The sequence below is a fragment of the Urocitellus parryii genome, chromosome X, assembly GCF_045843805.1.
Source record: "Urocitellus parryii isolate mUroPar1 chromosome X, mUroPar1.hap1, whole genome shotgun sequence".
NCBI lineage: Eukaryota > Metazoa > Chordata > Mammalia > Rodentia > Sciuridae > Urocitellus > Urocitellus parryii.
In genome coordinates this window covers 63,739,676-63,757,897 of record NC_135547.1, presented here as the reverse complement: position 1 = coordinate 63,757,897, position 18,222 = coordinate 63,739,676, and the positions used below count along the sequence as shown (strand labels likewise).

General features: G+C 30.5%; 1 protein-coding gene across 6 annotated transcripts in view; it reads right to left on the bottom strand.

The window, feature by feature from the left end:
• The window catches only part of Rps6ka6 (ribosomal protein S6 kinase A6), a 95,736-nt gene that overhangs the window by 36,033 nt on the left and 41,481 nt on the right, over positions 1-18,222 (bottom strand). For all 6 annotated transcript variants that reach the window (XM_026410542.1, XM_026410537.2, XM_026410540.2 and 3 more), the window contains 4 exons: positions 16,638-16,754; positions 11,633-11,714; positions 10,940-11,020; positions 9,106-9,185 (listed from right to left, as the gene is read on the bottom strand). In XM_026410542.1, coding sequence (XP_026266327.1) covers positions 9,106-9,185; positions 10,940-11,020; positions 11,633-11,714; positions 16,638-16,754 — 360 coding nt within the window. The remainder of the gene's footprint in view (positions 1-9,105; positions 9,186-10,939; positions 11,021-11,632; positions 11,715-16,637; positions 16,755-18,222) is intronic.

The following is an 18,222-nucleotide window of genomic DNA, read 5'->3' as shown; positions in this document are numbered from 1 at the left end:
TAATTCGAACTACTAATAAAACTCCAGAGAGTAAGCAATTAAAGATACTTTTTAAAATGATCAATGGAAAAAAAAACAAATATTCATTATCTAAGTTTCAGAAGCATTAATTTTGACTGTTTATATTATAGAAAACAATACTTGTTACTTGTTTAAACTTACGGGCAAGAATAATCAAAATGTTCACTGAAACCTAACACAAGAGTAAACCCTAAGTAAAAGTTTTTTACAAGTATAAAGGAAGAGGGCTAGGGATGTGGCTAAGGGGTAGAGAACTTGCCTAGCATTCATTAGGACATGGGTGGTTTGATCCCATCAGGGGAAAAAAAAAAAACTCAAAGAAACATTGTCTAGATTAAAGTTTATGTCAAACCTAACATCAAGCCATGAAGTTCTCTGGGTACAAAGCCTCATGATTTATACAAATAAGAAATTTACAAAGTAACAACTATGCACCAACTACAATTAATTATATGTTAAACATTGTACATTCATTATTTTAAGAGTCTGCCAAACAACTCTATGAAGTAGGTATTAGCCACATCTTACAAATGAGATTTGGTGAGTAACTAATTTGCCCAAAATAATATACCAAGTATGAAGGTTAAGGATTTAAACACAGGGATAGGATATGTGCCCCTAAGAATGATCTTTTCCACAGAAGCCACTTCTATCACCTGACATACTATGATTTCTTTCTAAATTTTAAGTTCACTGCCAATAATGCTTTCATATTTTTTAATTACCCTACTCATAAATCCCTCTCCAAAATGAAAATCATTCAAAATTTCAGTATGAAGAAAAACTCTCTTAATCTGTTATTACAGTTTTATTATATTATTTGTGTATATATGTGTATGAATGTATGAATTATATTAACATACTTGAAGTCATGCTATACATATTAGTGTTCTCCTTTATCAGAATTTAATATTATGTTATAATATTATATTATTTATCCTAACTTAAACAGTTTTCAACAACTGTACAGAATTAACCATACTCATTTGCCATGATGTACGTCACTGTTCTCCTGGATAATTAGGATATTTCCAGTTTTTCACTGTTTAAAATAACTATAAAATAGGCATACATCTTTATCAGTATAATGATTATTTTCCCAAAATGAATTCCTCAGGAATAAAACAGGTATAAATAGGTATAAATAGTCCAAGATTCCTGATATACACAATAAAATTGGTTTCCAAAAAGGTTACAATAGTTTCCACTCCCATCAGCAGTTTGAGATGGCATTTGTCTTTCCACATCTATGACACCATCAAATAAACCATTAAAAATCTGTCTACATTTGATATACAAAAATGGGATCAGTGTTGATTTAATTTAAATATTTATTCATATCGTGAACATTTCTTGTGTTTAGTAGTATGTTTTTATTTTCATGAAAAAACAGTAATGTTTTTGCCTGTTTTCCACTATTAACTTACTATTTGGTCAATTGGTACAGGCCTTTTAAATGTTAAAAATGTCATTTCTCCATCATATCAGTTGCAAATATTTTCCAACTATGTGTTGTTTTTTAATGTTCAATAGTTCTTACTTTTATATAGTGTAATTTATTCATCATTTCTGCATGCATTTTCTTAACTGCTATAATGCTTAATAAAACCTTCTCCATTCAATGGTCAACTTAATATTTATCTGTATTTTCTTTTAGGATACAGTAATTATTTTCCAGACTTAGCTCTTTAATAAGAAAAATTTACATTTTATATGATATAAATGGTATTTTCAATTAAGAAAAAACTAACCATTTCTCAAATACCATTTACTGAACAATTTGTTTGCCACAAATCTATGATTCTTCCTTTATACATAATAATATGTATAAAATTATACATAATAATATGTCATATATAATAGGATATTGTTAAGCCACATAGTATGCTTCTGATCTTACTTTGAAACTGTGATATGTTGTTTATAGGGCCTTTTAAAGGCTGTTGTTTTTGAGGCAGATCTCACTATATTTCCCAGGCCAGTCTCAAACTCCTGGGCTTAATAGATCCTTCTACCTCAGCCACCCAAGTAAGCTGGGACTACAGGTGGACACCACTGCACTAAGTTCAAAGCTTTAGAATTTTAACAAAGAAATAGAGAAAAGGAAGAGTGCCCTTTAGAATTTTCAAAATTTCTTAGTTTTTTTCATTTGTTTAATTTCCTGCCCATAGTATAAAATAATTATGCCAATTTCAAACAAAAATTCCTATTGTAGCTTTGTTCAAATTTTGTTAAAACTATGAATTAATTTTAACCAACAGCTTAAAAATAACCAGTCATTCATTAAACCATATTTTATTGATGTCAGTAAAGTAGTGCATAAATTTTGTGTGTTTGTATGTGTACTAGTGTGTGTATGTGTGTATGTGTGTGTGTGTGTGTGTGTGTGTGTGTGAGATCTGTGGAAAAGAGATATTTTGAAACATACATTTCCTTTAAAATATAAATAATATACACTATAAAATTCCTTAAAACATACCAAAAATGTACTTTCAAAAGTGTATTTCTAAGGAAAAGAATAAGTCTTATATTGGATTATTTAACAATGTTTTTATATATACAAGTGAAGTATAACCAACAAACAACTAATTATAATACTCTGCCTATAGAAGTAAACATTGAATCAATTTTTTAAAGCCTGTTCAATGAATAAACTAATTTATTTTCTTTGGGAAATGCATTTAAAATGCTTGCTCTTACCTAATATTCCAGATTTAGGAATCAAAACTTACTGACTGCATCTCTGTGCTAGTATGGGTTTAGATAGTCCCACATCGAGAATGGAGGTCTGAAGAGTTTAAAAGAAAATTAGAAATGACTACAAGTAAGAATTTTTCACAAACATTTGTGACACTTCTATAATCTAACACAAGAAATAATGAACTCTGGAGCCTTGTCATATTGCTGTCCCTATAAACCTTGGGATCAGCTTTTAAAAAATTCTTTAAAGAACCATCTTGGAAGGGGATTCCTACACAGACCCTATCATATACTGAATTCTGTTCTATAATGATAAGTATACCAAGAACACACTCTATGTTCATGCATGGCATGTCACTGTAGTAGAGATAGAGATACATAAGGCAGAGACCTTATCCACTTAATCACTGGCTAATATCCCAGAAACATATTCTTCCTTTTTCACAGCAAGTTCCATAGCTCTGGGAAACCATAGTAACTCTCCCACACCCAACACTGTAAATTCTGCAAGTGAGATTTTGAACCACTATCATCCAGTTAAAACAGTCCTCCCAGTCTATTTCAGGACAAAATGAAGTAGACAAGGACTAGAGTTGTTCTCCTGCCTGAAACATCTAAAACACAGGACAAAATATATGAAATGGTATTTTTAAAGACAATGGACAACTGGTAACAAAAGACAGCGAATACTGAAAGATGAAGAACAAATAAGGCATGTCCTAAAATTTCCCCAGCTTACCACCTGAAAAAATTTCCAAGTAGTAGTGCAGGGAGGGCTAAATTAAGTGGAGCCCAGAAGAGTATCCAATGTAATGGGTTGGAGCTATCAGTCTGAGAGGATAACAGAATTCACAGGATAAAGAAATAGAACAAAGAAAATAGCAGAGAGAACTCTAGAGAGATGTAGACAGTTTCCTCAAGCATACAGCAGAGAAATGCATAGCATATAGAAGTGAAGATATTACTCTGAACCAAAAAAACAAGGATTATAGGGATCTATCCATGGAACTCACACTAGGCCAGTAATAGTTCCCATTTCCTCCAGCCAGAGCAGAAAAACCTCATACATCAAGTATCAGAGTAATCAGAAGGGTTTTACTTCAATAGTACAGAAAAGTTAACTCCTGGCCAAATGCTATTCTGGACCAGTTTAAGAACCAGTAAGACCTGAAGATAATACTACTTTGACATCTTGAAAAAAAAATAAACTCAATTAATATCCAGATATTCATTACCTTACAAGGTACATTTCACAGTGTTTGAAATCTAGTAAGAAATTCCAATCATATATCAGAGGAAAATACCTGAGCCCATGAAAAGAATACCTTTAAAGGATTATGAGAATCTACCAAGCTCACAAAGGCCCAGAATAACTCCAGTCCTCAACAGTCAGAATACAATACCTCACAATTTGAAGTATATTGGTTAAAGCATTATGAAGAGTCTTGCTTCAATAGTGGGGAAAAATAACCCTAATCAAAATGCTGCCCTAGTCCCATATAACAAAGCTTAAAATCAAGATCCAGTGCCTCGGGTGTAACCCAGTGGTACAGAGCTTGTCTAGCAAGTGTGAGACCCTGGATTCAATACCTAGTACTTGAAAAACAAACAAAACCATAACAAAAACAAAAACAAAACAAAAAAAGATGATAAAAGTATTTCAAGAACAAAGTATTTTCAACTTTGTTTTCAACAACTTCAGTTAAGAACAAAGCTATATATCATATCATTTATAGGAAAACAAAAGTATATAGCATGCAAAATATTATATTCACAATGTCTACATCCAATAAAAATGATTATGCACGTATGCTGCCATTAAAACATGACAGAAGTCATGGAAAATACTTGCACAAATGGGGATGGCTGTATTCCAATTAAAATTTATCCATAAGGAAAAAAATCTGGCTATATTCAGCCTAAAGACCATAGTTTCCTGACCCTAAGTTAAAGATTCATATTATAAGCACTAAATAAACTATTAAAATAATAACCAAAGTGCTATAGTTAATATTGATAACAGCAGTGATTAAAAAATAAAATAGTACAAAAATTATTTAAAAGAAAAAAAAAACAAAGAATAAATGAGACTTAAAAGAGTATAAGTAGCAACTGGTAGATTTAACCCCAAACATTTCAATGACCATATGAAATATAACATATTTAAAATCCCAGTTAAAGATATTTCAGATTGGATAAAAATCCAGGAAACTTTATGCTTCCTTAAATACCACACATTAAAATATGAAGATACAAATGGGTAAAAAAGTTAAAATTTGGAAAATGATATACTAAACCAATACTAATAGTTTTTTTAAGCACCTAGAGTACTTTGATATTAACATCAAAGTGGATTTCAAAGTAAAAAAAAATGAAAAAGTAAGTCAACATAATGATAAAAGAGTCAATTCATCAAGAAGAAATAATGTTCATAAAGGTTTATGAAACTGCCAGGTGCAGTGGAGCACACCTGTAATCCCAGAAACTCAAGAGGTTGAGGCAGGAAAATTGCGAGTTCAAAGCCAGCCTCAGTAACGGTGAGGTGCAGAGGAACTCAGTGAGACCCTGTCTCTAAATGAAATACAAAATAGGGTTGGGGATGTGGCTCAGTGGTTGAGCCCCTGTTTCAATTCCCAGTACGGGGGGGGGGAGGGCACGGACAGATTTATGAACCTAGTGACAGAAATAAATGAAACAAAATTTGATAGAATTTAGTAACAATATAGTAGACCAAATACCACTATTAACAAACTTGACCTAGCTGACATTTATAGAACATTCTACCACCCAATAACAGAACAAATATTCTTCTCAAAGGCACATAGAATATTTACTGAGACACTGTATTCTGAAGCATACAGTTTATTCTGAAGCATAAAGCAACTATAAATTTAAGAGAATTCAAGTCATAAAAATGTTTTATGACTATGGTGACATTAAATTAGGAATCAATATTAGCAAAATATTTAGAAAAGGAACAAATATTTGTAAAATAAATAATGTTTCTAAATACCCAATAATTTAAGGAAATAAAGGAAAATTAAAAGTATATTGAAAAATGAGCAGGGGACTGCCACATACAAAATTGTGAGAATGACATTAAAGCAGTAATTAGAAGGAAATTTGTACCAATACCCACAATAGAAAAGATGAAAGTCTTTGAATGAATAACTTAATATTCCATCTTAAAAAATAGAAAAAAGAAAAGCTAATGAAACACGAAGTAAGCAGTAATAAAGGCTAAAGCAGAAAAAAATGAAATGGGGAATGGAAATACAATAGAGGATAAAAATAAATAAAACCAAAATCTGGTACTTTTAGGAGAAAAATAAAATTGATAATCTCCTGACAGGACAAAAAAAGAGAAGACATTTATTAACATTAAGAATAAGAGCAGTGATACCATCAACAACTACATAGTTATAAAATAAAAATTATAAGGGAATATTATGAGCAACTTTATGCCTATAAATTTGGTAACATTGACGGATAAATTCCTGAAAGACACAGGCTAGCAAAGCTCACTAAAAAACAAAGAATACCTTAAGTCTACATGTAAATTGAATTTTTTGTTAAACATCATTGTAAACAAAACCCCCAGGCTCTGATGGCTTCACTGGTGAATTACATCAATCATATAAGAACCATTATCACTGAATCTACATAAACTCTTCATAAACTCTTGAATAGGAAAAGAACAGGAAAAAAAATCCTACCCAACTTATCTTATGAGGAAAGAATTACTGTGATACCATAAATAGAAAATAATATAAAAACATTAGTCAAATATCCATCATGAAAATATATGCAAAAGTTATTAAACTTTTAGCAAATAGTATCCAGCAATATCAAAAAGTATACTGCACCATGATGAAATGGGGCTCTTATACAAATGCAAGGTTGGTTCAACATCTGAAAATCGATTACTGTAATTCACCACATCAAAAGACTAAAGATGAAAAAACAAAATCAACTCAATAAAATGGAAAAAAATATTTCACAAAACATAATATCCATTAAAAAACTCTTTACAAAGCAGTAAGAAAAAGAAAAACATCTAAAAATACAAATGTTTGACTTAATGGTTTATGGTGAAATTCTGCTTCCCCCTAAGATCAGAACCAAGGCAAGAATGTTTGCTCCCAACAGTCCTATTAGACTGGAGGTTAAAGGCAATGTAGCAAAGACAAAAGAAATAAATGATGTTCATAATCGAAAAGAAGAAGTAAAACTACTTGGTCACAGAAAACAAATACAATGTCCCTGAAATCTATTTTTTTAAAGTTTTAGAAGTAACAATTATGTTGAGCTACATAAAGGTATACAAACTAAACATAAGAGGAATAAGTATTTCCATCCAATTTAAAATTAAGAAATCTGTTTTATTGATTTCTTATTGATAAAATTTATTGACTTCTTAGCATTAAAATAGGAACCACTTAGAGATAAATTTGACAAAAGATGTGTAAGCCCTATATACTGAAAAAAAGACATAACTGAGAGAAAATAAATAACTGTTAAATAAATGAAGAGAGAAATCATGTTTATGGATTGAAAGACTAAATATTGTTAAAATGTCAATTAAATGCAAAGTGACCTATAGATTCAATGCAATCCCAATCAAATCCTATCAGTTTCCTTTTAGAAAGAGAAAAGTTAATCTCAAAATTAATATGAAAATTCAAATAAACCGGAAGAGCCAAAACAACTTTTCAAAAGAAAACCAAAGCTCAAGAATTATACTACCTTACTTCAAGATATACTATAAAGGTACAGTAGTCAAGACAGTGTGGGATTGTCATAAAGACAGATGAATCAACAGAATAGAGTATCCAGAAATAGTCCTTCAAAAATATGATCCTTTGGTTTTCAAATAAAATAAAAAATAATTCAATGAAAAAAGGACAGTATTTTCCAATGATGAAGCTAGAAAAACTGGATATTCACATAAAAGACTTCAATACATACCTAAAACCATATATTAAAATGAGATTAAAATAGATCAGAAATCTAAATGTAAAACCTGAACTACAAAACCTCTATAATATATAGGAGAAAATCTTTACCTGCGATGAGGCAAATATTCCTTAAACAGGATATTATAAACACAATTTATTAATGCAAAAACTATAGTAAGACTTTATAAGAATTGCTAAGAACTTCTGTTTGGCAAGCGGTACCATTAAGATATTGAAAAGACAAAACTATGAACTAGAAGAAAATCTGCAACAAACATATGATCAAGGAATGTCATCTGAATATATAAGGAAATTTTAAAACACAGTAAGAAAAGAAACCAATTAAAATGGGGAAAAGGGTTAAACACATTTTATCAAAGAAGACTGACAGAAAATAGGTACAGGAAAAGATGCTCACATCATTTGTCATTAAGTGTGATGAAATTTATAACTACAATGAGGTACAGATTCATCAGATTTATCAGATGTCCCAACTTATAAAAGACTGACCATACCAACGTTACTAATGATATGAAGCAACTAAAACTCTTATATGCTGCTGGTGGGAATGTAAGTATATAACCACTTTGGAAAACAGTTTGTCAGTGTCTTTAAAAGCTATAATATCCACCTCCCATATGACATGGCCATTATATTCCTAGGCATTTACTCATGAGAAATGAAACGAATCACTTGTGCATGAATGTTTACAGCAGCTTTATTGGTAATATTCCAAAACTGCAACAACTCAAACATCCATCAACAGGTGAAGAGATAAACAAATCATGGAGTATCCATAAAATGGGCAATGTTACTCAGTAATAAAAATGAACTGTTGATACATACAACAATGAAGGATGAATCAAAATAATTATGATCAGTTAAGCAAGACTAAAATTAATATATATTGCATAATTCAATTTACATAACCTCCTAGAAGATACAAACCACATAATGACAAGAAGCAGATTCAGTAGGTTAGGGTAGGAATAAGGCATTACAAATGCACATAAGAAAACTTTTGGAGATGATGGATATGCTACTTATTTGATTTTAATTATAGTGTCAAAATTTATCAAATTGTATATTTAAGATGTATAGTTAATTGTATGTCAATTATACTTCAATAAAGCTATATTAATGAACACATTAAAAACTAACCTGAAAGGCATTTATCTTGAGGAGCCAAAGTTCTAGGCTTGATCCTACCTCTTCAATCAGTTACTCATATGTTTTTTGTGTTTAAAAGTATAATGAGTAGTAGACCAAGATGATTTAAATGACATGCAGACAGAAAATGCCATTGACTATCACATCACTAAATGTTATGTAATGAAACAATAATTACCAATTGAATTTCTATAGGAAAATATGAGTTTTCTTAATTTTTGTTTCTATAAAACAGTAAAAATTTATACATACTCACCTCTTTGGATAATCTTGTAAAGACATCTCCTCCCCTGAGAAAATCCAATATTAAATACAGCTTCCCTTCAGTCTGAAAAGCTAATTATAAATCATAATGTAGTAACAGTATAATCTAAAAGGCTTAAAAGCTTAATATACTTTTAAGTTAATATGTCTGTTTAGAATCTTATCCCTAAACACTATAAAGCAATTAAATATTTACTCACATGATCCATTGTTGGATAACATCTCAAAATTAAATGCATTACTTAATCCAATGTTAAAATAGCTATGAATTCCTTTTCAGAACATAATCAACTTTGCCTGTGGCTTTACACCTTTACACAGAAACTTCTATCACCACTGTTTCTCTGATTTTTGTAGTATGTTGTTCTACCAGTCTGAACTTTGCCCCCAGCCATCTATCGAAAATCAATTAATTTGGGGCTGGGGATGTGGCTCAAGCGGTAGCGCGCTCGCCTGGCATGCGTGCGGCCCTGGTTCGATCCTCAGCACCACATACCAACAAAGATGTTGTGTCTGCCGAGAACTAAAAAATAAATATTAAAAAAAAAATTCTCTCTCTCTCTCTCTCTCTCTCCTCTCTCACTCTCTCTTTAAAAAAAAAGAAAATCAATTAATTCCATAAAGCTCAACAAAAACGATACCTCCTTCATTAATCCTTCCATGATTTCTTCCTTTTCTTACTTTCCTATAGCATCCTTAATCCCATCCACATGAAAATTATTTGCTGTTACTCTTGGTATCTCATCATACTTTATATATGCCTCTTTTATGATACTTATTTCATTTTGATTTATAATTTTTTTCATTTGCATGTCTATGTTCTCTATAGAGTATAAATTTCTTGAGGTCTGAGACTTTAATTCCATAATCACTGCATTTAGTACCGTGTTTTGCATAAATAGATGCTTAATGATTAATGACATACTGGAGATTAAAAGTCCTCAGATAATGCTATTTATATTCTATTAGGATAACAAAGAGTGAAGGAATAATGGATGAACATTTTTTTGTAGGTTTCTTAAAATACAACTGGGTAGGGCTGGGGCTGTAGCTCAGTGGTGAAGCACTTGCCTAGCATGCATGAGGCACTGGGTTCGATCCTCAGCACCACAAAAAATAATAAATACAGATACTGTGTGTTCATCTACAACTAAATATAAAATATTTACCAGTAAATATTTTAATGTAATATTTGTCGAAATTACTATAAGTATAAAAAATAGCTGCTCCTAATTTTTTAAATGTAGAAAAATGACAGTGACACAGTAAACTGTATCAGTAGTTTAATTTTATTTTTTACTTCCCCCGAGAAGCCATAATCTCATTCATAACTTAACCCTGGAGCCATGATTCAAATTCAGAAATACCTGACTCCAAAGCTCCTGTTTTTTTCTATGATACTCAGTATTTTAAATGATAATTTGTTACTTCTATGTATAAAAAATAGTTCAAATAGACTAATGTAACTACATGGTCCTCTTGAACAAAACCAGGAAATAATTAATATTGTTATTATGAACAAATACTCAAATATTTTACATAAATTATCACAGTAGTATATTGCCTAAGATCACTGGAGGTGCAGCCTAGTATAGGAATATTTCTAGACAAGTAAGTAGAAGACAATATCTTGTTACTTTGGACAAATTAACGAACACAGACAATAAAAAAAATAAAAATAAAAGTTACATGTTTATACTCATTTCAGATAAATACATTTTACATAGTTGAATACATTAATATGCTTGAAGTATTTTTTCTTATTATTTTATTGTGTAAAAGGGAATCTTCATTTTCTAATTCTCTAAATAATAAGGATTACATACCATAGTGCAGTTTGACAATAAATGGGTGATTTACTTCCACCAGTATATCCCTTTCCATCTTTGTCCGAACTCGGTCTCGAACTAAAAATTACAGGAGAGTAGACTATATTAAACTTGTTGATAATTTCAATAATGATCTAATCAATGATTTACCAATCAAGAATATAAAAAATATATAATTTCATAGGTGCCTAAATTTACAGTATATATATTCCTAGATAATAATGACCATATTCTCAGAACATCAACACATTCAATATATATCTAGAGATAGGTAATAGTGGCATAAATCAATATTTGCCTACTATGTATTTCTTGTGTATTAGCCTTTATTGTGCAAATGGTATATCATTTAAAACTGAGCTTATTGCTATTTCTATCACAGCCTAGAAGATAGTATAAAGTTTATGTAGGTGATTGTGCTTTCTTAATATGTAACACCAACACAGATATTACAGGGAAAAAAAATCAATGAAAGAAAAGAGTATATCTTGATAAAATTAAATTAAATATGTCACATTTCTAAGCATGAAATATTTACCCAGATATACTATCTTTAATCACTTACTTGCTGGTTAGAAAACTTAACAATTATTAATGTTAAGAAGAAACTACATCTACTCACATTATAGATGCAATATATAGCATATTTTTTAAACAAACTGTGTTTTAATAAATTTTCTAATTTTCTACCTTTTAAAGAAGCTTTTTTTAACACCTTCATTGCATAGAGCTGCCCAGCATCAGGTCCAGTCTTCTTTCTAACCAGAAACACCTAATAGGAGAATTTTTTAAAAAGTGAAATTCAAGTCATTGTTCGTGTGTGTGTGTGTGTGTGTGTGTGTGTGTGTGTGTGTCTTTTTTTTAAGGTTGATGGACAAGTACTATCACTTAGACAAGAGCAAGAAGTTCTGGTATGCTATTGCAGTCAAGTAACTATAGATTAAAAAAAATAGTCTATACATTTCAGAAAGCTAGAAAAATGAAGACATAGTTGGCTACCCATAAACTCACTAGCACATCTTTATTCTTGAATTTTCTCTAATGTTATAAAGATAGACCTTTCCCATAAGTATAGTGTAATTTATATACTCTCTCATTCTGCGTCACTGAGTAAAATCACACTATGCATAATACCACTTTAGAAATGAAAATTTTAAAAGGAGATGACACAGTAATATACTTTGAGAAGTTTGTGATGTAAGAAATTAAAAAAAAACAATGAATGACTAATTTGAGGTGGAAACCTCCTTCTAAGACCCAAGTCCATTTCCATGTCCTTAAAGCACAAACAAATCTTATTACCGTGAATTTAATACCTCCATTTCTATTCCCTTATTGGTCTATTTTAGAAGTTACCAGGCATTTTATTTTGTAGAAAGAAATCAGAGGCAATGCTTATCTTCTGTCTGCCACATGAAAGAATCAAGGTGGCACATTATCTCAATAAACAAGTGAATGTTAACTCTTTAATATTACTAGAAAACTTAAGTATTATATTATATATTCAAATTAAGAATATGATTCATTAAAAGCTACATTTTGACAAGGCTTCAGTTATGAAGAGAAATACCAAAAGATTATAATTTTATAAGAATTATTTATTATAAAATATTTATTTCATTTTTAATTAAAAAGTAATTATTGTTCTCCATCTCAACTTGCTACACAAATCCTAATAAGTTCTAATCAAGTGTTGTTGCTTTAATTTAAAATACAACTACATAACACAAACTTATTCACCTAAAATTGCAGATGGGAGAGCTGTTAACTATTTAATTTTCGTGTTTTCTCTTCCCAAAGTACAACTCAAAACCCTTAATTCCACATCATCTATGTGATAATTATATTTCAGCAAAATGGGTAGAAATCTTAATTCAAAATCTATGACATGGCATTGGCACCATTTAATAGTAACCAGTTTTCAAGTATAAATGGTAATACATTAAAAATTGGCTACTTCAGCTTACAGCTCAAAAAATTGCACAAATGTTCTGCTTTAAGACATCTATTGTATTTCAAGATGCAGTTAAACAGTTTTATGTGTACTTCCTATTTCATCATAGAATATTAAAAATAAGAGTATTTGAAGATTGAGTTTTCATAAAATTTTAATAAACTGTTTTAATAAATTGTTAATCTCTCATCATGGACATCCTTATGAGTGGGGCAGTAAGGAATACAATGATTACTGGTACTATTTGGACTCCCTACATTTATTGTGCCAATGTGCCAGCAGTTGTACAATTAATAGCTTAGAATTACTATAAAATTGCTTTGACCTGTGCATTTCCTGAAAGGGTCTTGGGGATGTCCAGGTATATGCAAACTATACATGAGAAATACTGTTCAAGAACACAGTCCTTAGTGGAATTGCAAAGAACAGAGTATACAGGGTGAGAAGAGGGAATAAGGAAGAACGGAATAGTGTAGGCTTTCACAAATACACTGTCATACACAGCAGCCATTTTTTTCCTAGCTCTTCTAACCTTCCTTAGAATCCCAATATGTCACATAATAGAAGTCATCATTCACAAACTAAGTAACCATTTGTTCATTTCCTGATCTGCCTTTTTTCAGCACATCATATCTCTCTGTCCTTTTTCCACAAACATAGAGGTATTTCTGTGGCTCCCAACATTGTATCTAAAACCAAATCTATCCAAACAGGAGAGAATCCTTTCCAGTTCCACTAAAATAATAATAGGAAATTGCCCAGAAAGGAAATGAGTAATTCCAATATATTTTTTCTGTCAATCACATGGAATTTTATATTTTCCATTAAGAAGTAAGCAATTAGCATTGATTCAGATGAACTGGAAAGTCACACATATTTAAATGCTGATTACAGAGAAAAGACCAACTGTAGGATATTTTAAAATATAAAATATATTTTTAAATAATTACTTGACAGTTATTCAGTTATTTAATAGCACAAGAGTTCAATTTTTAAAAATTCACTTTAAGTCTTACAAGTTAAAGGCTTTATTATCACAAAAGTAAAAACATTCTTTTTTATAATTCATGCATGTATGATTTATATAAATATGATATGTTATATGATGTATACATAAGTCCAATCTCATAATTTCAACCATGTTTTATGTCTGAATTTGATATAATAATTTAAGTTGTTAGATATTCTATATTTTAAACTGTGCTATTGATCATTAATAGCATAATACTATATATGCTTAGTAAGGAATTTTGTAACTTTCGTGATGATAAAGCTTGTTTTTTAAAGAATAAATTTAATTGACTTTATTAGAATTCCCTCCCATTAAGTACACTATGAAGACATTCAATATCATAAGAATTTACATGAACTAAAAATCCCATTTATTAACTTTTAAGTGCGAACTTTACAAAAAAATTAAATAAAACTCTGCAGTCTCAAAGTTTCTTGGAATTGCTCCTACCCTTATCTGATTCACAACCTTTTCCAAATTCCTGAGTAGGTTCGGCATATAAAAAGTCATACCCACACAATGCCTACACAAATGATATATAATACTGATAAGAAAGTATATTCATATCTTAAGAAGGAAAAAAATAATATTTCTTTGGTTTGGTTAATGAACTGCATAAACATCACTATTCCATATTTTAGTTTTGGGAATTTAAAAAAAAAATTAGCATTGTCCTTGTTGAACCAAAGTTCTTACACAAATCTGAGTATTCTGTGAAATTAGGACTACACTGACAACTCACCATCATGTTACTATATTGATTGTGAAGATATGACTGAAAAAAGTTCAATAAGTTATACTATCATCTTTATGAAGATCCATGAGAGAAATTTTTCTAGTCTTTTTAATCTCTTTCTACCTGAAAGATATTATCAATAATCACACATTAGAATATATCAGCTTCCCTATACTGGCTGCCAGAAAACTGAAGTCTTCATTTTTGGCCCATTTTTAGAAGTCTTATAGGACCTTATATCAAATATTTGTGAAAAACAAGATGAATTCCTGGCTTCATCTAATCATTCCTGCTCTGATATTTCTGCTTCCATCTACTTTGCCACTTATTTTTAATTCCATTTTATTTAATATTCATCTATTAATGCATTAAATCCTTTCAATAAGGCTGGGACTAAATAAATGCATATATGAATAAATATATCAAATAAGAAAACAATTAATTTTAATGGTTTGAATGTTTGCCTGGTGAGATTTTTAAGTCAAATACTTATATTTTTGGTATATAAAAGAAATTCATCTCTGTTCTTCTGAAATTAAAATCATAAAATAGCTAAAAATTTAAAAATAGAGAAAGAAATACTCCCAGAATCATTCAAATAAAGATATTTAGAATGAACATGCCTACTCTACAGGCCAATTTGAAAACCATCTGTCTACCACCACTAATAGCCCTTTTTAGTTTTTCTCTCCCTGGAACCCTGCCTTATCTGGTGTCTTCAGATATCTCTTTTTACCAATTTACTGCCAAGCCATAATTCATCTCATTTTGTTCTTTGTGTGGCCTGAAAATGTTTCTATATATTTCACATATTATATTCTACAGTGCAGATACATTAAGTTACTTTAAGACAACTAATGTCTCCAATATATTCACCAATACTATTCATACAACTGTTGTGCACATACAAAATACTCAATAAATGTCTTTCTTTAAAAATGTTCCAGAGCACTATAACTAACCACTGCTCAGTTGCCTTCCTTTTTCCCTTTGAAACTACCTCAACTAGTAAGAAATTAGTTTCTACTTAACTTTCCTCCTCCTTAAATTATGGTTGTTGCTGTTTTACTAAAGGCTGTTACTTGTTGCACATATGCAATAATCATGTCTCAGATATTATATGTACAAAGGTCAGGAACCAGACCCACATATTATTTTTTTCCAAGAAAACATGGTATCAAACACTTAATAAACAATCCTAATAATAAGTGTATGAGTAATTTTTTCAAATTTTTGCTTTCTTAAATTTTCAATTCTTTAAAGGCAGGAATTTCACATAATACCTATCAGCCAGTACCTACCCTTGTTCTACTATACACATCCATGATCTACTTCACTTTAACAGATGATAGATGAACCTACAAATTCACACATGAACTAAAATATAAATTCTAATTTCAAGGATAGACCTAATGTACATGTAATCACCATCACACAGCAAATTGTGTTTGTAACATCATAAACAGGGAGACAAGGAATACTACTATCCATAAAAATCTAACTACCTTGATTTAGGCACTTAAAAAAGTGCATGCTGCATTTTTTCATAAAGAAATCAGTAATCCCAGGGGATTCGAAAATCCTACTACACAGAAGTATAAGAAAATAGAAATAAAAGAACAACAGAAATAAAATTAATAAAACTGGAGTTACCTATGTGTTTTTCCATTTTTATTGGTTCTTTTTAATTATATATACCATCAGGATTAATTTTGACATGATTTATAAAGGCAGGTGTGCATATTTTGAGAAGTTTAGAAACATTTATCAAATTTATATTCATGTATATACTTTTTTACTAAATGTTTACAAGAAAAACAAATGTAGAAGGCTGGGGCTGTAGCTCAGTGGCAGAGCATTTGCATACCATGTGTGAGGCAATGGGTTTAATCCTCAGCATTGCATAAAAAATATACAAATAAAATAAAGGCATTCTCTCTGTTTACAACTATCAAAACATTAAAAACCAGAAATGTAGAAAATTATTAATTACCTTTCCAAATGATCCCTGACCAAGAACCTTGAGCAACTCAAATTGTGCAGGATCTGCTTTCTCATAACCTTCCTTAACATGATGAATGATAGGAATTTCTTTAACCACACCTTCATCCTGTAAAATATAAATTCAAATAATACTCAAATATAGTTCTAACATCTTGTGATTATCTTTTTAGGAAAGAAATCATATAATTTCCACCTCTCTAGATCCATCACATAGTTTTACAGGCTACTGATATGCCCATTTAACTGTTTTCTAACTTAACAAACAGATACACCACAACCATCTTCCCTACCATATATTTTCCTGTAAATGGAAGCAAAATATAAAAATAAAATAAAATCTCTGCTTCAGTTTCCAAATAGAAAACAATAAATGAAAGTATTAACAACTAACCTTCTTAACACCCTCACTGTAGTGTGACTTATGAAGCAGAGGAATTTTTACATAAAATCTTGTAAATTGTGAAGCATGGCAAAAAATATACACTTCAAGAGTTATTTTCAATACTGTTTTACTATACCCACTTTAATATTTTTAATACCTTTATTTATTTAATTAATTTATCTTTTTTATGTAGTGCTGAGGATCAAACTCAGGGCCTTGCATATACTAAGCAAGCACTATACCGCTGAGCCACAACCCCAAACCACAGCCATTGGAATATTTAAGTGTACAATTAGACACATCAATGCAAAAGAAACTGGCATAAACAAAAGAAAATTTTGAGAACCCAAACAAATGTTTCCAGGCTATGGCCCTAGTATTATTAAATATTTGAATATAAATTACATGCCAGATTTTCTATCATCTGGCCAGGCAGAAAGGAAGCTACTCAGGAAATATTTGAACCCTATGATATAGGGCTCCACTCAGCTGTGATTACTACACTCAAGTGAGTTTTGATTCTAATCCCTAAAGAACACATAGTTTCTAGGGGAAAAAAATACTCAGCTACTTTACTTAGCACAAAATAACACACCTGGAAGGATCTGGAAGAGATCTTATCCAACCCTTTTGTACAGAGTTTTTCGCATGAACAGTTAATCACAATGTCTAGAAGTTTTGAAAGTGTTCCACTATACCATATTAATTCTGGTTTGGATGGTAAAAATGGTCTTGATCAATTTACCCTTAAATTGATTGACCAATTAATGATGCCCGTGGCCAAAGTGAACAAGGGTATGGTCCCAAATTAGACAGGCTTCATGGCAGCTTAAATAACTTTCATGTTACATAGGTAATCAAACACTCACTCTATTAAGAGAAGTGCATAAACAGAGAAATTTTAGTTTTAGGTATTAGGAACCATTAATAAATGAGTCAGAAAAAAAATACTAATTGACTCACAAAGTATGTCAATGGGTGTTTCTTATACATCAAAGTAACATTTAACCAGACAGTTTTAAGTATTCAGTGATTTATAAATTTTTTCTAAAAATAAGGGCTGAGAATGTGGCTCAATCGTAGAGCATTTGCCTAAGCATGAAGCCATGGGTTCAATTTCTAGTGTTCACCAAAAGATACATAAATCTACTGAGTCTGCTTTACCATTTGAACAGGTCCTTTTTTTTACAGT